The 23,740-nt window shown below is 37.2% G+C and overlaps 1 protein-coding gene across 1 annotated transcript in view; it reads right to left on the bottom strand.

Moving 5' to 3' along the window:
• Nucleotides 1-14,384: 14,384 nt before the first annotated feature.
• Nucleotides 14,385-23,740, bottom strand: part of LOC110376757 (heparan-sulfate 6-O-sulfotransferase 2) — a 54,455-nt gene continuing 45,099 nt past the window's right edge. The window contains exons 7-8 of the mRNA XM_021335732.3: nucleotides 19,472-19,656; nucleotides 14,385-18,224 (exon numbers count right to left, since the gene is read on the bottom strand). Of these exons, the coding sequence (XP_021191407.1) occupies nucleotides 18,083-18,224; nucleotides 19,472-19,656 (327 nt within the window). The 3' untranslated portion in view covers nucleotides 14,385-18,082. The remainder of the gene's footprint in view (nucleotides 18,225-19,471; nucleotides 19,657-23,740) is intronic.

The raw sequence follows: 23,740 nt of genomic DNA, 5'->3' as shown, positions 1-23,740 counted from the left end.
TTGACGAATTAATTTATCATGTAAAAACAAAAATAAACAAGAAAGAGAGGGGTGACAGCCGAACTGGCACCCCTCTCAGTGCCGCCTCGACGACTTGCGCATGCACTGTTGTAGTTTTGTTTAAAATTTGAACAGCGTGCAGTGACTAGTAATGAACTTAGGCTTTGCAGATTAGAATGGCACCCTCAGTGACTTGTCCCTTTTGCCCGCGCCATCCTAGTCGTGCAGATATGTGCCGACTGAGATGGCACCCCCCTAGACGTGGCACCCGGGGCGGACCGCCCCCTCCGCCCCCCCCTTACGCCGCTACTGCTTACTTGTAAGGATGGTGCATATAATCGTATTACTGTTGTTCATACTAGTGTAGACTGTGTGCAAGCTTAAGTCTCGTCTGATGAAGATATTGCGACAACCAGCTTCGGTTTTTAAAAAAACGTCACCCCAATCTATGGCACATTTCTGACGTTATCGAATTGGTTCGTCTTTGCAATCGTTGAGTGTCTACTTTCTTTGCTTTGTTATCTAGCTACATGACTATCTATAAGTACCAACAGGTATCTAAATTCATAATGCCTCGGCTTGGATGTGTGAAATAACTTAAAAAAAATACAAACTGAAAACAGTTCTTACGAATTTAAATGCATACCTAATGTAATTATAAGTTTAAGTTAAATTAATCCCAAAGAATCAGATAAAAGGACTTGGATTTTGGTTTGTGGGTCCTGCGGACGACATAGGCCTCCCTCCAGCTATAGGTCAGTCGCGGAGGATCTAACTCGGAGAGCTTTGAAAAATACGAAAAGATTTCTCTAAAATCTCGTTTAAATGTTCAAATTATATACGTATAAGGCAAACGTAGGTACGCTGGCTGGAAGACAACATAATGAAAAATCAAAACTCAATGACAGTTAACAATTTGACATAACTGAGCGTACACCTGTTTTATCACTGAACAAATACCTATCCAACTTTCTAATTTCCACCACAATGTTTATTTTGTTTGGCTAACTTGCAGTATTACGGTAACAGCAACAAGTCAGTGTGCAGTGACAAGCATACATTGCATTCGTAAACACACGCCGTCCGTATTCTGTTGCACACGTCGCCTCGAATTTACGACACCGACTTTTAGCATTTCCATCCTCGTCGCAACAGATGTTTAAGATAAAAGGCTATTTTGATATAATTTGCGTGATATTTGTTGACTATTTTATAAAAAAATTATTAAAAATAATATATCAACGCATCAAAATCTTATCAATGTTAAGGGGTTTAATTCCAATGGTCAAGTTCCGTCGAAAGAAAGCGACAATGCTTGATGGTAATGCCAATACTAGATTATAATACTAGGTAGCAAACGAAACCTAACATTTCCAAGCATTTATTCTACTTTACTCAGAAAATTTCGAAACCCAATCATTAATCAAGAACTTCGTTCTTTCCGAGAGCTTTTAAAGTGCCTACTTTTTATATAAAAAGTAGAAATTTTAAAATGTAAGTAGGCATATTGAAGGCAGAGAGCAGGCAGGTACATAAATATCTCAGTAATTTTTTCTTGTTTCCAAAAGTCGTTGAGCAAATTGCTTTTGCAATTTACATCAACCTTAAAAGCTTTCCATGTTCCAATTTTGACATCAACAAGTAGATACTGGGTACCTTCCCTTATGCAACGTGTTACAATGCTACCCTTAAAGCCGAAAGGGGGTTAAATAGGCCCTCAGAAAGACTCAATTAACCCAATTTCTTAATCAATCTATCGATTTTTGATTTACCGCGAAAAAAAAACTATATTACTAAAACTACTTAGTATATATTTTTAACACAATAGAGATCCTTGTCACGTCCATTTAAAAACGATAATTTTATACATTATACATTGTCTCGTATCTTCATGACTTGTCCCATATATTCTCTAACACATTAGGAGCCTCACAGCGAATTCGTCGATAAAACAAATCTTTATCAGAGCTAACAAATTGCTTGTGTGTACACCTAACAATAACACATGATTGCATCACCGTGGTGTTGTTTCGTTTATCTACCTTACCCTAATAAACCCGGGAATAACAGAAACGAATGTAATAAAATAATACTGATTATAAAGTCGATGAAATGCCTCCTTTAACTCCAAACGACTTTATACAGTTCTAATGGCTCCCGCGAAGTCCTAAACAGCAATTATAAGTTCGTTATCAGCATTTTAACTATTACTTTATTCGATCCAACCGATAGAAGTGATCAATCACTAATTCCGATAGTTAAGGGCGTTTAATGACTCTTATCTCACTCGGGAGCATTTAAAACTTCCATATCCGCGTGTGTCTACTTTGCAAGAAATATTGTAATGAACAGCCGAGATTCCTATCCTTACTGGCCTTGTTCGGGAATGGTTTGCAGATAGCATGCAACGTTGACGCAAAGTTAGAGATACAAAAGAAAGGTCTCCGTGTTTTTTAATCAGGTTCTTAACTCAAAACGGCTTGCGATAGGAAGCACTTACGGCTATCGCGAAGGAGGACGCAGTAAGCACGGTCTTTTTCCCTATTACGGGTATTGTTTAAAAAATTCTCTTGCAACACAAAATGCATGTGTAAAAGCTAGTAATTTCACATTCCGTGACACCGGCCACACGGTGTTTGTATTCCCTGCCAAATATGCGCATGCTTCGCTCTTCGCTCCCACGATGCAAAAATGCAAATGTGATGGAGTGCAAATGAGTGTCCCGTGCGCGGCCTGCCAACGAGCGGGGATCAGCCCGGACGCATCACTTTGTGCTGTCCATTGTCAACAGTTGCTTTATGAGGGGTTGTCATCGTATTGTTAACTCATTTTAGTGAGGTTTATGCTCCATCCGTCCCGATCTGTTCATTCATTCACGCGGTGTACACCCGTCGAAATAACTCAGTGCCGTATCTGTGACATGTTTCGAGATGACGATTAATTATCATGTTTGTTAAGTAACGCCTGCGACGCTTAATCACAATATTGTGGTCGTTACGAGTCGCTTCCTGCTGACTATCAACACATGGTTTGTATTAGCTTTGTTTTTTGTTCTGTTTAAGTAATTTGCTTTGTAATTGTGGGAATTTTATTTTCAACATGGTGTTTACAAGGTCGATCTGAACTGATTTCTCTGTTGATAGGAAAGCAGCTTAAACAAATGTTGTGGTTTAAGCCAAGTCAAGGCCATTTCTTTTGTTACATTTTTAAATTCTAACCCATTGACTCACGTGTAAAGCTAGCATTAAATAAAACGTGGCTGTACTCGTCAAATATCTTACTGTGAAATTATTTTTTGTTTCAATTACAATGAAATCTGTCAGTTCTGAAATTATTTTCCTATCAGGGCGAGCATAAAAACCCGTTGATAACAATTCTCCTTTTGACCATCTTTCAATTTGGTCGCGCAGCTGTGTCATCATCAAATATAACTCGAGTGAGAAAGGATCTTGTAATAGGTGTCGAGATCTTAAATTCAAATAAAACAGGAGAATGACAAGTATTGTAAATCAGAGGTATCTTGACATTATTTTTTATAAGATTTTACTAATTTAATATTCAAACATGGTCAAATTGTGGCAGTTGCTATGGTCTTATTTAAACACTTTTGAATATTTTAGAGACGGCAAAATATAAGGAGTCCCTTACTTCTGATAGGACACTTAGGACAGCTGTAGCTAGCCCCTTGCAGATCATATCCTCAGATTCTTTCCTTGAACATCAAGATACATGTCTTAATCATCAGTCACGTGATTGGTTTATTTATACACCGGTACTGTTAAAGTGAATAATACTTGTTTCTACCCCTTGGGGCCAATCGGACCGTGCCCCATAACATTACGGAGGTCAGATGGCAATCACTCTGCATAAAGCCAGAAACACGCCATACCTATCAGATATGGTCACGAACATCAGAAATAAACAACTGAAATAACTCTATTCGCTAAATAAATAATATTGGTACCTTCAGAAATATTGAAGATTTCAAGTCACAGTCGGAAAAGACACGAGAAGTAATGAAGACTCTGTCATTCCATTCTATGATCCATCTCTCAGGAGTCCCAGGTTGGGCAATAATTATTTATCATCCCTAGCCTTTAACTCTAAGAGATCGGCATCCTTTTTAACTACATGCATCTTGAGTAGGTAAAGGTTTGGACAAACTTAATGAGAAATCGCGTCTAACTTCCGACCCAAGTACCTATGCGGCAGCATGAAGCTCATACCACACGCTCACCCATCTACGAACAGATCGCGGTAAGCTCAGCGTAACCCTTAAGCTTTTACCACGTTACTTAGCCACGAGCGAATACATAAGGCTAGACATGACTAGTGATTCTATAGGTACTCTTCTGGGAAAATGGGTAATATTTATGTTGCATTGAAGGTCTATTATATGTAGAATTTACAATAAGTAGTAGTATCTTTGTATCAATCATTACCAACGTTCGTGAGACCGAGAGACTATTGTTATTTGTTAACGGAATTTCAATATAACGTTGCAAACATCCTTCATTTGTTAGAATTCAGACGCAGTTAGTATTGCTACGTGTTCTATGGAACATCCGCCACGCTTGTCATTTCAGCTGATTCCCTGAAGCGGTCTTGATGTATGTGGGAAATTATGCAGGCTAGACCAGGGGGCTTCGACCTAAGTGGGAGGAACTCTGAAGAAATCAGGGGGTTGTTTATGTCAATCATATTGATAGGTTTGAATCGTCTGATTATTATACGTACTTACTGGATATGGTAGAAACATTCCGGAATTGTATGCAAATTATTTTAGATTGGACTTTAGACTTGTTACTTTTGAAAGATAAAGGCATTTTGTAAAAATGATCGCCGATATACCACGCGATATTACCTATACATATAGCAGCGATGTTATGTACCGTTGCCTTTTAGATATTTAATCCCTTTTGTAGATGCTGTGATAACGATTGCTCATAAAAGGCTGAGCATTTTAATGTATCGTTAGTTGCATTTTATAGCTGCTAGTTCTGCTAACTGAATTTTATTAAATAAGGAATGTCGTTACAAGTTATCAGAAACATTAGATCTATGATTGCAATCTGGAGTTTAGTTGTCTGCCTAATTAATACGTAATGTAATGATTTCTCTAATTAATTAATTCTCTAAATTTTCCCACGGTTTCACGAGCTTTCATGAAAATTTTCACATATACATATTATTACTAGTTTGTAAATTATCACTTATAATACCACAAGAGCTTCAAAATTATCGGGTATTTCCCGATAGGTTCGTTGCAAACAAATGAAGGAGACGACTTTATTTGTTTGCAGGGAACCTTGAGGGAAATGCCAGATAATTATGAAGCTCGTGTGGTATTCGGGAGATTATTTTTCCGTCCCAAATGTCGGCCACAACCTGTCAGTTTGACGTAGCAACGACCAGAGAAAATATTCAAAAAATTTTCAGTATAATACCATGTAGGTTGTACCACGTGACGTCGAATGGTGCAATTCTATTGGTCGATATTTGGGTCGGAAAAATAATCAAAATTATAATTAATATTAAGCTTTAATTAAATTATCATAACATAACATAACTCAAACACAATTACAATCCTACGTTTAATTTGGAATACCTACATTTATAGTTGTAATAATGGACCTCTAACTAAGCCGTAACTAAACGCAATCAATATTGGCAGTAACCGGGTAAACACAGTTATTAGGTGTACCAATATTACCTACGTGCTTGCCTAGGCATAGGTACATAGATTATACACCATGAATTGTAGTTACATGTACAGGAAACCAAATTAGATCCATCGAACATTGAAGAGATTATTAATTGTAAATGGTAATTATTGAGTTCAAATTTTCGGCATTTATAATATTTTTTCGCAGAGCAGTCTACATGTACATAAATATAATGCACAAGAAGACGACTTTTATTGTCTCTATAAAAAAAATTAAAACATTAAAAACATCAAAATATCTAGATGACATACCTACAGGACCACCTACTTTGCTATTAAAATCAATGTCAACTTCTTCACGGTTATTCATAGAACTATAAATTTAATAAGCCATAATTTTATTAGGTACGCAAAGGGGACATTTAAACTACCTGAATTTTAAATTGAATAATTTACCTACCGCTGTCATTATGATAACGACACAAATTAAAAATAAATATTTTCTTTAATTAATGAAATTAATACTCGGCTACTAAAATATGGTATTAAAACTTATGTGATTAATTACATTTTACTACCTAGGTACGTTTAAATACATAAGTACTTTTGGTTAAAGCAAATACATTACGATTTAATCTGATTATGAATTCATTACTTGCTTCAATGAATATATTCAAAATTTTAATTGAAACTCAACGCAGTTATTATTAAGTATTTTAGATACGGTCAGAGATGCTTATCGGTATAAGAAGTAAGATTAAATATTGAAATCAAAACTTCTTCGTCAAGAACATCGATAAGGATCGAATACTTTTAAAAGCGCGGCAAAAGAAATCTTAATCAATTCACAAACGAGTGTCCTATAAGGAACATTTAATAAGCTAGCATTATTCTTAGTAAAAAAAAAAGTTTTGTCAACTCTGTTTAAGTTTAAAGTTAAAAGAATTTTTAATTATCGAATACTTTTGGAAAGTTTCGTGGTTTCATCCGATGTCCCTTCGTGGGTGGGCTGTCATAATATGCTCCCGTCAAAGAATCTACCTAATTATGAATCACAGATTGTATCAACGGCAATAGCCGGTGCAGCTTACATTTCTAATAATGCCTTGAGGCCGAGCTTACTGTTTCATTTCACATCGTAATTGAAATCGCTGGCTTTCTTCATTTGTTTATGCCCGTGGGTCGTGCCAGCTCTCCCAATCAGTAGCGGCGTAAGGGGGGGGGCGGAGGGGGCGGTCCGCCCCGGGTGCCACGTCTCGGGGGGTGCCATCTTGGTCGGCACATATCTGCATGACCAGGATGGTGCTGGCAGAAGGGACTAGTCAAGCCTAGATTCGCTACCATTTACTGCGCGTTATACAAATTTTAAACAAAACTACAACAGTACTGACAGGGGTGTCACCCTTCTCAATCCGACTGTCACCCCTCTCTTGTATTTTTTCTTTTACCTGATTACTTACATTTTAAAGTTAGAAGAAATCCGCTCGCTTCGCTCGCGGTTTTTTATTAATTTATAATTTCTTCTGCGCTTACTTTTTGAGTCCTCGATCTAACAAAAAGCTAAAGCCCCGAAGTAGCAAAAACAACTGACGCTCGCTTCGGTCACGGTTTCTTTTTATATTTGCTTAATACTGAGTTAAAGCGAGTTCCCAAACCAACAATTAGAAAATTCTCTTTACGGTGGATATTTCTAAGCAGTTTAGGTGCTATTTATAAGCTGCGGAGGACTTTTGTGCCCCAAAACTAAAAAATTTTTGCGCTCGCTACGCTCGCAGCTTGTTCACTCTACAGTGCTTTTTTTTCAAACTTGTTTGAGTACCTAGGGTTCCAAAACTGAAAAATTTCGCGCTCGCTACGCTCGCAGCTTCTTCACTTTGCAGTAATTTTTTTCAGACATGTTTGAGTACTGTTGTGGTCAAAAACTCCGCTCGCTGCGCTCGCGCCTTTCACTTTACACTTCTTATTTCTTTATGTATCTTTGCGCCCCAAAAATCTAAAATTTCGCGCTCGCTCTGCTGGCGGCTTCTTCACTTTACGGTTTTTTTTCAAACTTCTTTCGGGTAGTGTTGAGTTCCAAAAATCAAAAATTTCGCGCTCGCTACGCTCGCGGCTTAAATAACAAAGGCATGTTTGGGTTCAATTGTGTCCTAAAACCCAAAAAATTCTAGTTACTACGTGATTATTTTTGTCGTATTTGGGGTGCTCAATAGGTAGTCCGCCCCGGGTGCTACCCGATGCTACGCCGCCACTGCTCCCAATGAAAGAGCAACACTGCATCCGTTGAAATTACACCATGATGAAAAACTGTTGGCATTGATTGGCTATGATTGTGCTTTTTTCTGGAATAATATCTTGACCTAGCTATTTTCACAGATAAATCAAATTCACTGTGCTGTTTGGTTTGATTTTTTAAATTATGATTGTGTCCTTAACAATTTACGTTACTTAGATAAAATTGCAATTGTATCAATCGAACAATATTGAGCCTTTCATGTAAAATTTGTGTAGGTCTAGAATGCAACCATTATTTTTTGATATCTCTGGGGTTGACTCACCTCAAAGTTTTCAAACAAACACATATATACACACTATAATATTCATTCCACATTTAAAACATCATCCCCTCATTGCCTACCACCATACCACATACATAGGTTGCAGGTTGCACTTACACCCGCTAAGTTTTCCCCTAATCTCCAGGTGAGAGCTCTCGTGTCCCAGTATGACGTCACGTCTCGGTCTGAGCCACTTCGCCGTCTCACAGGCTAATGACTCTACTTACCTCTGCTTAAAATTCTCAGCCTCTCCGACGGAGTTACGGCGCAATGTTTAGGTTAAGCCTGACATAGTGAGACTTTATGATGCTAGCAGACAATGCCTTCTTTCGTTATTCTGTAGTGTTTGACCATTTTGTATTCGGTAAGTATGCTTCACGCTGCATTTTCTCCTGTTTAAAGTTAGCATGGTCAATGGACATTGTATTTTTTTAAATTTCCTATCTGAAGACATACCTATGATGTACTTATTTTTTTTAATTACAACTGTTATCTACTATTCTACTAATCAGAAAGCGCTTAGGGCAAAAATTCATTTGGCGAGTGCAAATCCCATTTTAAATAAATTTTTAATTGGTTAAGTTAGTCTTTGGAAGTATTAAATCATAGGTTAGACAAGTTCTAATACCTACTCTGATATTAAACTAGCTTATCACTCACGTCTTACGTAACTCAAGCTCCTATACCATCCACGATTAAAAGCCTCGCTCAAGACCCGCGTGCCCACTTCACGTTCTATGTACTAGAATAGCTACGGACAAAGTGCAGCCCCCCCGAGGGACCAGGCGACGAGCAAGTTTGTGTGGCATGCACCAAGCAAAGGGTAGCTGGGAAATTACCAGCTGCTTGCGACACAGACGCTACCAGACGTCGCTAAGTAGAAATGATTTAGTAGGCACGGGTAGATCATTTGTGATTTATATTTTGAAATGTATTTTTAAAAGAATTTTGCCTAAGAATCTTAATCTTTATAAGTAGTTTTTGAATATGACAATGGTGCTGAAAATAGAGAGTATCAAATCAAAAAACTAAAATTGATTCTTTTATTTTGTGTTTGTAAAGATTATTAGTTTATTAGTCCATTTCTATGAAAATCGAGCAGACAAAGACACCATATTCTTCAGTAAGTCCTGTAAAAGTACCGACAAGCAAAATCTCTGACAGTGAATTGATTTAACGATACACATTTCGTGTTCAAGTTTGGTCGCGTGGTCTTTTAACCACAAAAACGATAAGTTTGTAAAATAATCTGTTCTAAACCAACAAATTGTTACTTTGCCTGCATATTTACATTTCTTTATGAAATGCAACGACTATTTCATAAAATTACACAAAGATTCTCGGATAGAAAATTGTTAATGGCGATTAAATCACCCATTCACTTTTCTTTCTTTTACATTTATGTGCATTCTTTATGAACTCATGTTCTGTTACCACATTTATACATTACGTTGTAAAGCTTTCTTGAACAACCGGTTATTATGTAATATGCAATTTAATTCATACGTTTTTTTTTTATCATTATTGTACAGGTATTCGATCAACCTTTTAGTTTACCAATACAACTTATAGTATTAATGCGAAAGTTTTTCAGGATGTACCTACTTACAAACTCGTAGGTACATAATATAAGGTATGTAGGTACCTTCCTACATACAAATGAAATTTCCTGGCGGCTCGATACAGGAACATGAAATATCGATATATCGTGAATTATTCTCATAACAAATAATGTTCACAATACAACACTCGATAATAACACTTAGGCGTAATGTCCGGATAGTGATCTGTTCTCAGCTGTCCAATTCCCATGGAATGGGGTCCGCTGTTGTTCGAATGGCTACCGGGTCGCGATTGCGTTTGGGATCAAGGGACTCGCAGGACAATCGTTTACAAACCAATAGATGTGCAGTTTATTTGTTTGAGGAAACTTTAAAAGAACCAAAGACACTACAGGAAAATTGAGAATGTAGGGACCTAGTTATTAATAGTGGGTACGAAATTACATAAATCACTAAATGTTCTGGCCGAAGCTGTGCTTTTAGCACACATGTATTTTGTATGATGTCTTAGCTATCGTAAGCTTAAGTAACAGGTGACCTTAATAATTAATGGGACAAAAATCTTTTCGAGAGTTTCACTTACCTTTTCATTTAGGTAACTAGTAGAGAAACAAAATTATTTAAGATGCGTAATCCGTCATATACCGAGCGAGAAATAGGAACTGCTTAATAAATTAAGGTGTACTAAGACTTAGGATAGCGCCATAAATAATTCAGCACATAAAACGTACCCCTTACTTAGTAAGTACCTACGTACACCTACATATGAATTATGTATTTGATGAGAAAAAATATTTCCCAGAAACGTTCCCTTATGCTCAAATATTTATGTAATAACATTTACATATAAAAGATGTTATCTCTTTTCATTCATCATTTTGTATTATACATAGGTGTTCAAGAGTTTGGTAATAAGTAGCTGCTATTGGGAACACAAAATCGACTTATGTACGTAACTTATGGTCATTGTTTTTCTTTTATATAGTTTCGAAGTAAAGCTTATTGAGCATGTGTACGGTTTTAAAAAGAATAAATGAGTTTTCAAAGAAACTGCATCGTCTAGAATGAATGACAACGGTTTATTTTATTATCTTTGTAAATCGTTAACACCCACACAGATCAATCTTCATTAAGATCCCAATCAATAGGTAGGTACTACGATCTGGCGAACCGACTGACTAAATAATTTGTCGTAAACCATTTATTGGTGTTTATTTTTAGCCAGAATAGAACAATATAATTTAAAACTTAGGTACCACCTAATATAGATATGATTTCCAATCGCGAATAATTACGGAGAGAATTCTCCATAATTACACTGTCTTAAGTAGGTACAGATACTTAAACATTTGATTATCTCTAATTATAACCCCACCTATTTAAAGTACACTCCAACTTTGATCTAATTTCCTTTAATAAATCATCGCCAGCATTACAACGAATGATTGTTACAAAATAACAAAGGTGAGACAGCTTTCACGCGCCATTGCCGAGCCGTGAGCACCAGCAAGTACCAATACTGTTTTATTACCAACGATGGCCCTTCAAACAATATCCTTTTGTTAGCTCAGCGTTCTTGTGGGATTAATGAGACTCTGACCCGTCACCACTCATAAATTATTTATTGAAAAGCTAATTTTATTTACGGTACGGTAGCTGGCTAACGCTGCGTTCCTACCTTTGAACGCGTTTATGATAAGACACCTCTGAGTAAGCTTGTTGCCCTAGTACTTACGACCGCTGATACTAATAGCGTGGGTGTTGCGAACGTGTAGCGAAATAAATGTCCTGTCTGAAATATAAACTTATCTCGTTCTCATAGATTCATTGAATCACATGGGCGTATCGGCTACCTACTCGATTGCATTTTGTTGTTTATAATGTGACTTTAACGCTTTTTTATTGTTTCCCTGAGAAGGCCAGATTCAGTATCAGATTACTCTAAAGTGTATGCTGTTGTTGTACGTCGACATTCAACGCTTTAGTATATTTACAAATGACGTGAAACTAAAATAAATTGAGCGTTTTCACACCCAATGAATAACTGAAGAATACTTAACCATCTGTTTCTTCTCGCAGTGTCGACATAGAAGTCGCCAAGTAGAATCGGTTAATGAGACTGAGATTACTTACAATTTCAGGATGAAGGTATGAACTCAAATATAATTTACTAGCTGCTTTCCGTGGTTTCACTTGGGTCCCGGAGAACATATTTGAGAGCAGAACATATTTGGGTGAGGTATGTTACTCGGAGATAGTCTAGCTTCCTGACAGTGAAGTTGTTTCGGAGTTTAGGTTGGAAAGAAACAAACAAAAAAATGTTTCCTCTGTATTATATTAGTAATGTTTACAGTATAAATATTAGCAAAAGGCTGGGCAGATGATAAGCCAAATACATGTGCCAGGCAAATAAAACAACAATTGGTCAATAAAGATATTTATCGAAACTCAAACAAGGTCTAAACTAATTTATAGTTTCGCACCCACAAACAAGATAAAACGCCGGAGTCAATTACTGTCAGTACGTTCGATTCGTGAGTCAACCTTACTGTTCAATACCTTTAGTGGCCCTTTATCAGGCCAAACAAAGGCGGACCGTAATAACCGGTGTGCCCTTAGGCCCGCCCGTATAATAACTATAAATTGGTGCCTAAACCCGGCAGATAACTGTTGGCACGATAAGGACACAATGGCCGATCACAAGAAACAGCGTTAAGACAAAGAGTGCGGACTCATTACTGCGAGTTCTGAAAGCTTTTTAGACGCTTCCCTCCTTTGTAGAACTTCAGTCGCTTAAACAGTAAAGTGTCTCGGTGGAAACAACATCGCTCATTCGCTCAGGAATAAAACCCTCTTTATCTTAATGCATTTCGTTCAATTTACTCAAAACAATGGTTTCCACAAACCTGTATTGTGTTGTGTCTAAGCGTTCAGCTTCGTTAGACTGCTTCCAATGCATGTTTGCTTACCTTCGGGTCTCGCAGCTTTGCAAAAACAACTTACGAGTTCGGTTCATTTCTGAAGTAAATTGTTTGTGTGCTTAATTTTGTCATTGATGTCAATAAACTATAACGTTTTTGTGACGCCAACAGATTTATGGAAATTGCGCAATTTCTAAGCTTTAACAAAATCCTCGTAATAAATACATCAACGCAAAATATTATTAAAAGCCCACTTTCAAAGCAACGATCACATGATTTTCATCATGTCGTTAAAAAAGCCGGAATACAATTCGGGTGCTATTTCTTGATTTCCAAGAAACGTACGGAGCACCGTTCAAACTATAGTTTCGTTAGAAATCTGTCAAAGTAACCAGAGACGGTCGGGAAACGTCCCGACGTGCATCTTAATGCACCGTAAGAGCCACCAAACACCACTTACTGGAAATACGCTCGTTTTATTATACTCTGATCTTATCTGACTGAAGTATGGAGACGCATCGAATTTGATATCGTAAGTGCCTATTTGTCTGTTCATTACTTTATGTTACAATGAATTGGTTATGCGACTGTTACTCGTGAAATGTAGTCTTTGTCTTTTTAATGGAATTTGGAATTTGTATATTGAAATTTTTAAATTGGTGTCTACCGGACATGGGCCTTACAATGGGTGATTTGTTTTCGAAGAATGGAACTATTATGCAGATAGGCGCGATGCTTCTGCTGGGTCATCGGGATATCCGTTGTCCGGATACCCCGTTACTGAAAGGGAGCAAGCTGACTGCTCCCCGTGCCACATGGGGCCTGATTGTCAAGGTTCCTCTAACCTACATCTCTGTCGACCCTTTAGGTGTGACGAGGGGTTTAGAGCTCGCGAATATTTTAATAAAAGTAAGTTAAACACTCCACATGTGCCTGCATTATTTAAATTGATCGTAGCCTACACACGATCGGTCGAGCACCGCCTGACCTACATTCGCCAATAATTCTTTATTCACTGATCTGTTATGATGCGGGAACTCTTATATAGTTTATTGGTGTTTATGGCTACTCTGCTATAATTTATACTTTTGTATTGTGAGGGAACACAAGCCATTAATCTTAGAGTGGTTTTAATATAAATATTCTGCATGTCTATAAATTCGCAGACTATTTTCCAGATGAAAGGGTCGGTATTCAACTAGAATGGAAAACCAATTTGTCTATGAGAATAGCAGTGATTGTGTAGACATAACAAACATTATTCCCGAGTGGGGTGTTGTGTTCGGGACGCTGGGCTCCCGGTCGCCGGCGGCCGACGCCGACGGATGCAGCCTAATGACATAAATGCAAATTCGACCATTCGAGCTTCCTGCACGTCGCTCCCGCTACGCTACACACATACCACTCTCTCCATATACGGACATATTTAGAAAAATAAAGCTCAGCAAGATACCAGTTCTTGTGCGCAAGACCAGCCTTAGGTAATTGGACTTTAGCGGCTCAAGTTATTTAATCAACATTTTTTCCGCGCATTATTTAGTTAATTAAGAGCTTATCAGATACGGGTTATGTAGTTTTCGTACATTCCAGTGAGTTACATTGGCCACGCCCATAAATCTGTCGTTGCGAGAGTCGTTAAGTTGGCTGTCGCGACGTATGTGCTTCGAATAAAACCAAAGAGTAGTTTCGCTTGTTTTTATTACTCGGTGATCGTTAACACAATATAAAGTACTATATTTTGGTTCAGTCGGGAACTTAAAAACATAACTAAACGCTAAATAATTTGGTACTAGACAACGCGAACTGTACCGGTGGTGTGCTATAGGTACATACGATACATACTATTAGGTATCTAGGTTATTATCATGTCACCACAATAAGTTTACGTGCTCTATATGGCTAACTTACCTTATGGCTTATGCACCCATCGTTTATAAGTCATCCACGTCACTTAGACCAATGATACTTCCTATGAATTTACTATATACACTCGTCAAGCATAAAATATCAAGGCAACTTCCAAAGTAAAATGCTTTTCATGAATTTCAAAAAAGGATATTACTGCAAAACATTGGGTGCAATCTTTTTTATATCACAGGGCTTAGCGTTATTTTACACACAGAAAAATATACATACATTTATCGAGACTTATTACTAATTCGATAAACTAATTATGAGAGTAACATCGATATTGAGACAGCTCTCAAATTATTGAGTTAAATAAAAGTACAGTCGGCAACAGTAGAATCTGTCGAGATGTAATCCGAGCTGTATCTTATTTTCGCTTGGATCCGGATATCATTTGGACAGATCCGTTGTGACCGGACGTACGGCTATAAAGTAATTCGTAAAATGTCTTTTTATCTACGTATAAAGAAACAGGTCCATACACTGGCTTGCATACAATTCAGTATAAAGGACTAAATTGAAGTGACCTATAAACGTTATTGTCAAGAGCCGACGTATCAATCGCTGGAGTGGGGCATCCACACTCTGCGCCTAATTGTCACTCGGCTTCAGAACATTTACATATTACAAATTATATACACGACTACATACAATCCGCACCATTTGTAGTATAGGAGCATTTTAAACGGGATAGGTACAATATTTTATACAATTATATTTTTTATTTCAGTTGCGATTACTTTTAATATTTTACATTTCAAAAGCTTTTAGTTTACAAATAATAATAATTAGAAAATAAAACACAAATATGACAAATGCATTGATCGTGATATAACTTGGTTTCAAAGCGTAAAATTGTACTTTAAATGCAGCAATTATGGAATATTAACAAAAAACAAATGAACTGTTAAACAATTTTGTTCAAACTGACAAGTTAGGAGTTTACAACAAGTGTTTATACAAAAAATAATTGAAAAGTCTGTCGTGACTCGGTACCGACCGTTTCAATAGTTTTAAAAACAAAAATCGCTTTGATACACAATTCCCTTACACTTCAACAAGGACATCTTAATTTTAAGCTTTATGACAGTGGTTTAGAGTCTAGAATAGCGTACACAGGATGGAATACGAAATGCACTCGCCCTAAGAATAAATGCAAACAGTCGGTATAGACTTGTTTGTAGGTTTACTTTCGCTATTGCTGTTTGAATGCTATATTTCGATTTCAATACATTAGGTACGTTGGCTTCGTGCAAAATAAAAGCTTTATATTTCAGTTGTTTTTCAGTTGCCAACTGCGAATTGAACACAGCATTTTATTTGTGCTAGCACTTTGTGTTGTTTAGTCGATTTTTTGAATAACCGTAAAACCGACAATGTTTCACAACACTAAAGTAACATTAATAAAAAAAAAACAAATCCATTGAGCAAGGAGGTATGGGGCATAGATAACGTCTGCAGTTTTTTTCTAAAAGAAAATACCGTGCAAACGTGACTGAGATACAAAATATATAGCTGACGAACTTAACAATCAGACCTTTTTACTATTTAGCAATAAAACAATAAGGAAACTAAAATAAATATAATAATGTACGTATTCACGTATTGGCTGTATAAAAAATATTGCTTAATCTAACTAATAATAAACAACACATCGAACACATTGTTTTATTTACAGCTGCATGGTACAGAGTACTTCTCGATTCACTTAAGAGTAAATAGGCTCGAATAATATGACTTTAGTTTAACTAAAAATTGATCGTAAAAAATATTTTTTGTTTAGTACTTTTACCTATTTGATCAATTTAATGTTTTACGATTTTTTTTATTAAACTACCGTCAAATTACAGAGTTTCTTAAAATAAAACTTAACCTCAAACTTAACTCAATATGAGAACAAACATACATAGCACTCATTTTTGTTCTTTGGTCAAATTTTTATTGAGAATTTTATTGTTTTCCAATCGATATAGGTAAGTAAAAAAAAGAAGTTTAAAAAGACCCGACTTTAATAAACCCACTTAGATTCAAATTGCGATACATTTCATTACGTTTTAAGCTACAGTCAGTAACTTGACTAAATATAGATGCACTACAAAATTGAGTGCACTCGAAATACCAAAACCCTCAAGAATGGCGAACGTAATATGCGGTGCATAATATTCGTACCTTTGTCTTTTGAACTCGACTGTACATTACGTATTAATAGACGTATTCCCTTTGTACCGCGCACACCGGGCGTCGAGACCGCTGGGGTTAACGATATCGAATAGAAAGCAAAAGTAAATATTACACTTAGTTCTCGATACCGCCCGAACATTCCAGACTGGGAATACCTATTAAGGATTGATCGATAGCCAAAAGCAGAAAATAACTATTCATTTCAAATTATATTACAATTCTGAGATATGATGAGCAATTCATTCGATTATCATCATGTCAGGTCAGGACCCCGAGATGCACGGATACCTTTTCAAGTTTTACGGACAAAAAGGATAGTTAGAATGGCAGAATGAAAACAACCTTATTAGGAACTGATTTGTATAACAACCAATAGCTTAATATCCTGTCATTTTCAACAGGAACCGTTCATAACTCAATTGATAAGTAATGACAATAAATAAGCTACGCGTTAGTGATCGCGGTCGCTCCCGTCTCTCGAATCTCCCACATTGTCCACACGATCAATCACCCGTTTCGATTCAATCACAAACAATCGCAATTGACCGCATCCTGTTCTCTTTTTAAATGAGAAAATCTGGTTGGGAAATAAATTCGGACGTCATCGAACCACGTCCCGGCTGTGACCGCTTACCTCGGGTCCTCTCATAACTTCTACGACGAAGAATAAACGGCCAAGATTTGAAATCCATTTCGAGAACTCGTTTGGATAGTTCATGATGAGTCGTTCGTTTATATCGCGGATTATACTTCTTCGGAGTGGAACTTCTGACGCTATTCACTGGGTATTTAATAGTAACGATTACAATTGACTAAAGGCTACACTTCGTTGGGTTCAACCTAGATGCATTATCTACCCTGTATCTATCAAACGTCAACATTCATTCAACAATATAGATCAACATTACATATCCACTACAGATATATTTATAATATATTGTATGTAATTATGTAATTTATTAACTACAAGGGATGGATTTAGAGCGCATTTTATCTACAAATAAAAAAATATAACGTTGCCAAAGAAAATAAAAAAAATATAAAATAAACTTCTAAGATTTTAGAATATCTTTATAAATGCACGACGTGTAATAAAATTAAATAAAAAAAACTCATTTGTACAGCGCGATCAAAATCAATTTGGTATCGCACTATCGCTCTGAGAACTGTACTTAACGCATCCTAATAATATTTACATGTCTCAGTGAGACTGATGAATAAAAATAATTTATTCATTGAGTGGTTATCTATGACTAGTGTACGCACTAGGGTGGTGGGGGGGCGGGCGCATTACTTGCCGCGGTACTTCTCGGTGGTGGCGTCTTCCAGGTTGCTGTCCCAGTCGAACTCCGTGACTCCGGAGCGCGCCACCTCGCCCAGGTGCCGCCACCGGTACTCGAAGTCCGTATCGCGTTTCTTCAGCGCTTCGAATCTGCACAAGTAATTAGGTCATACATTACGCGGCGCAGGCGTTGATACGTCGGAACACGTACGACGCTCCGCTAAAGCCGTCTACATACCCTCCGTACAAATTGCTCCAGCAATCACAAAGCATTATACAGCTCAATTAACAACACAAACATTCCCTGGATTCCTTAAATTCGTCCAAACGTACTCAAACCGAGCGAGACTCAAATTCTCCGAGAGACAAAATTACTTTGACACAGTTATCGAAGTTTTACTCTGTCCGTTTCGGGCCGTAGTGAAGAAATAAAAGAAATTCTATCGAATCAAGCGTGAATACCACAAACGTGGGGTATAAAGGGCACAGTTGATATCCCTTTAGATTAGAAACCCAATCTAAAGCGACGTTTCTCAACTTATATCCTCGGGGTCAGGGCGACATGTCGAGGTCGCGCCTTAAGTATGTATCGTATGCGGACCAAATCTGGCCGAGCGTGAATTCGACGCCCAAATTCGGCTCGCAGATTAATGTTTAGTATTTAAATGGTAAAGACTATCATACATTGAGCTCGCGTTACTATATGAAGGTATTTATTGGTAGACGGCCAAAACTAATTCCATTTTAACGACATGCTAACACATGTATGTGAAAGCATCCCTAACTAAAGCATTTTGTTATCACCCCCGATATGGAACCCTAAAACCTTTCACGTCGTTAAACCACATTGTTAGCGAACCGTGCGAGACGTAAAACAGCCGATCCTTACTTGATAACTCTTGGTTTGTGTAAATGTAAAAAATTCGGTCACGCATTCGCTACGGCTCGTCGAGATTCGGGTTTATAAGGAATTTCATTTTACGCCGACGCCGGTTGTCGAACTAAAAACGTTAACAAATAACGGTTTTTGTGCTATCAATGCGATACAAATATACTAGGAGGGCGAGCTTAGTGTTATAGCGCTATCCTCTTCGAAATTGGATTGCGATTGCGATTGCTGAGCCGAGATTGGCGCGATGAAAATTTCGATTTTATGTAAAACCGGATCCGGTATTGGAAATCGAAAAGAAATTGCGGGCACTACTCAGAGGGGGATAAATAGTGGATACACTGGACTGTTCACTTTGGCATAACACATGCAAAACGGTCGTGAGCCGTGTAGTCACAGTTGACTAAAGTAAATTGAGATGAGATGTATGTAGGTTTATTTGTTAAGTCCTACGCGCTTGGCATGAAACCTTAACTAATTACTGTGAATGAGTAAACATTAAACATACCTTTTGAACATGAGGTTCTTGGCAAACTCGTAGAGCTCTAGATCGAGTGAGTTGAGCCGCTTGATGTGCGCGACTTGCGAGGGCGAGAGCGCGGCCAGGGTGGACCCCGACACAGTGGCGTTGTGTTGCGTGAACGGCACCGCGAACAGCAGGTTGAACGTCTCTTCGAACACGTACTGGGATATCTGCACAAGGGTAAATAAGTATAAACCACCATACCTGAGATTATAAAGATAATAGGGGTTAAAGTATGAAATTGCCGATTTGTACTGAAAACCTAAATTGTATTTTTTTTAAATTTTTAACAAACTTATTTAATCAAAATAGTTGCCATTATTATCTATACATTGCGGTCATCTAATAAGAAGGTCATTTATGCCTTTACGATAGAACTCTGAGGATCTAGACTGCACAAACAGTGTGAAAGAATTTTGTTCTGCCTCCTGGGAAGAAACTTCTTGTGACGTAGATAACACAGGTCAACAGCATTTTTGGTGCAAAGGTGAAATATACAATTTCTTGTAGGATATTAGATACGTAATCGAAGTCCAGAACATAGAGTTGCACTAGCACGTAGGGATTTAGAGATATACCCCTCCTAAAGTACCAAAAACGCGATTTTAACGATATTTGACGATTTTTTTGAAGTACAGCAAAATAGTTTTTTTTGTTTCTATCTATAGCATTATATAGTACCACTCTTCCCGATTGAAATTCATTTTTATTTCCAACGTTAAGAGTTTAAATTTTCATGAAATATGTATACAGCTACGATAGTTCGATCTTCCCTATATTTCATTTGGCCTGTTAGTATGAAAAAACTCCACTTTAGTTATAAAATGGTATATATCGGGAAATAAAACTCGCAAAAATATAAATTAAAATGGGGTTAATGCGGGGAAAGTAGTACTATATGATGCTTTAGTTAGAAATTCCTATAAAATTCTGCTGTCCCCAAAAAATGACATCAAATTTCATAAAAAAACGCGTTTTTGGTACTTTAGGAGGGGTATATCTCTAAATCCCTGCGTGCTAGTGCAACTTTATGTTCTGGACTTCGATTACGTATCTAATATCCTACAAGAAATTGTATATTTCACCTTTGCACCAAAAAAAAAATTATAATTTGTTGACCAGTGTAATTGTCCAAATCACAAAAAAAATGGTCGTCCGTTAGAGCAAGGTCTGGCGAATATGGAGGAAGACGAATAGTTTCCAACTGCAGTTCCTGAAGAGTTAAAACGGTTTATTTTGCTGTATGAGGCCTCGCGTTGTCATGGAGCAATAGCGGTGAAGGTCGATTCATGAGTCGTGGCTGTTTTACTGCTAATTTTTTCAACATTATTCGGTGTACGGCTGGGTATCTGGGTAGTTTGACTAGGATCGGCGTTCACCGTCTCTCTTAATTTCTCGTTAATCACCTGTCAGGCGGTCTTTCTCATGGCTCGTTCTTCAAGTCGAAGTTTCCACCACGAAAGCGTTTAATCCAAAATCGCACGGCGCGTTCTTTAGCAGACACCTCTTCAAATGCAGCATTGATATTGCGGGCTGTTTCTGCCGTTCAATCCCGCGTCGGAACTCATATTCAAAAATTACTCAAATTTTCGCAGTATCCATCTTTCTTGTTTAAGTTGAATAACAAAAACAATTGAACATCGATAATCAAATGTTTCACATTTTTTAAAAGAAGAACATCACAGAAACCACGTGAAAAAAGTTCCATTCGAAAACCTCAAACCATGAAGACTCTATGGCAATTCAAAAACCTACTAGAATAAAACGGCAATTTCATACTTTAACCCCTAATATAAATACGAGTGGTTACTTATCTGCCTTATTAAGGCGTAATTTAAGGATCGGCCTTTTTCCATATTTTATTTATATATCTGTGTGTATAATGTGATCATGAATTCTATGTCAAATAAGCAAATCAACATATAGAATATTAGGAGCTGCTGTTAGGCTAGAGCAAAAACTGCGTACTTCTTTTGTATTTCAAACTTTACGAGTCATGAAGACGTGAAACACGCTAATACATTATTTATGGTACGAGAGTAGAAAGAGGGTTATAATAGAATAAAAGATATTTCGCGCGACTAGCAGATTTTCCGCCACATAAGCGAATATTCAGCCCCTTACCCCTCCGTGGAAATAATTTGAAAGCCGCGGCGCGACGACGGAAAAATCCAGAATGATAATTATTATTTACATGTATTCGTATATTTATGAGTTATAAGCGGTGTGTTAGGGTTGTGCCTTCTGGTATTTGTATTTTACAGCTGGTTTATTATATCATCAATCAATTAATAATATTATGTGCAATAACTAGTCGTCTTTGGACGCCATCTAAATGTTATCCTTTCTAATAGGTCTTTCTTTCTAATACCTGTGTACCTGAGCTAAGTAGCTACAGCTTGACATTACAACTGGGGTACATGACAACGTTTGTGCTGCTAAGATAAATATTAACGATAGCAGATATGTAACTACATTCTAGACTCTTATGCATGTAACATCACGATTGCATATAGGTATATAAATATGTAGTTATGTTAATAGTTTGTGTTTCAAGCCAGAGTTAGAACATAGTTGCTGAAAGCAGGTTTTGTTTTTATTAGCTTTTCAGTTCTAAACTCAATATTCGTAGATCCACAGGGAATCGAATAGCGTTGATTTGATCGATGACGTTGGACTAACCTGAACTGACCTATTTAGGTATAGAAACAAAATATGCGAAAAAATATTATTACTACTAGTTCTGCGGCTTTCAGCCTATAATTTATTAATTTATTCCGCCATAGTAACAATTATTATTTCGAATACCAGTAGGAAAGTCGGTTTATGGTATTTGTAGTTTTCTGATTTATACACGAGAGCTATATTCCTAGTTGTAGTAGTAAATTAGTCATACGACCTACTTATACGGGATTGCTGTATTGCAATTCAGCCTTGTGATAGAATTCTTATTATACAAGGTGATGGACTTTTAAAATTCAACCAGAGTCATGCGAAATGCGCAGTGCATAAACTAATGTCAATTGCAAATTCGCCAATGAAATCGTATTAATTAAGGTATCTATTAACAGCATTAATTGGTTACGAAATCCGGTGCAGAAAAGTAATATCGTTGACGTCAAGACATTTACACTGATTTTGCGATTTATTACGTCCTCCATTTTAATACAAAAACACAATACAACTCAGATCAAATTACTCATACCTAGAGAGATCCATATAAGAAAACGTAATCTTACTATCTCTAACCCTTTCATCAGAAAGGCAATAAAGCTACCCCATGACAAGCCCTCAAAAGAATCTATTAACACCTCATTTCTGACAACCTCTAAACCTAAGTAAAATCCATCCCTTCTGCAGTCGTATAGAAATAAAAGGCACTTCGTTTTAATGGTTATTCTCATAAGCAGTCACCATGGAGAACAAAATGACTAGTGGAGGTGCCATAACGAAAAATCCCCTAATAAAGTAGCGCGCCAAAATGCGGGTGAGCGCGCACGAGGAACGTTGCTGTTTTCGCCCTTATACGCCTTCTTTGGCCCCTTTTTTTTTTTTTTGTTTAAAATCCTTGACAGATGTTTCAAAGAACCCGCACGCCTTGTTATATCACTCATAAGTGATCATTTTGGTCATGCGCACCGTACGAATTTGACCTAGAAGAAGCTAGGGGCCTGACCTATCTGCACAATGGCATCTCCGCTCTTTCCTTACTCCGTGCATAATACCGTGTTTAATTGTTCCTCGGGGAGCGCGGTTCTTCCGCACGTGACGCGCAGCTTGACAGCTGAGATTGATTAGTCGGTAGCCATTAACTTATACCGCTGCCCATATTACAATATGTAATGACTTCACTAATTTTAAAATGTATTTTTGTTTAATAGTTTTTGTATTTTTAGAATTGCTGTAATCATGTTCGTATTGAAACAGAATAAGATAATTATGGTTATAAACAAAAGAGCATAACATTTTTATTCTTCTCCTAAAACATAAAAACATTTTACCTAAAACATAACGCCTTTAGCTCAAACTTAAATAAGCATTCTAAAAAGTCAAGATAGAGCACAAACATATGAATAGTTTATCATAAATATTATCTGCAGTGCAATAGTTCTGAGGACGTGTTTAAACGGCGCATGCACGTAAAAGTACTTAGCCGCGTCACTTGTTACTTACATTATATACGGTTCACTACCGGTGCAACCTAGTTTCCTCAAACCCAGCGTTTAACATAACTCCTTACATAAACCATAGTCA

This window comes from Helicoverpa armigera, chromosome 5, assembly GCF_030705265.1.
Source record: "Helicoverpa armigera isolate CAAS_96S chromosome 5, ASM3070526v1, whole genome shotgun sequence".
NCBI classification, from domain to species: domain Eukaryota; kingdom Metazoa; phylum Arthropoda; class Insecta; order Lepidoptera; family Noctuidae; genus Helicoverpa; species Helicoverpa armigera.
Note: the sequence above shows the minus strand (reverse complement) of the source record. Positions and strands in the feature narration are given on the sequence as shown.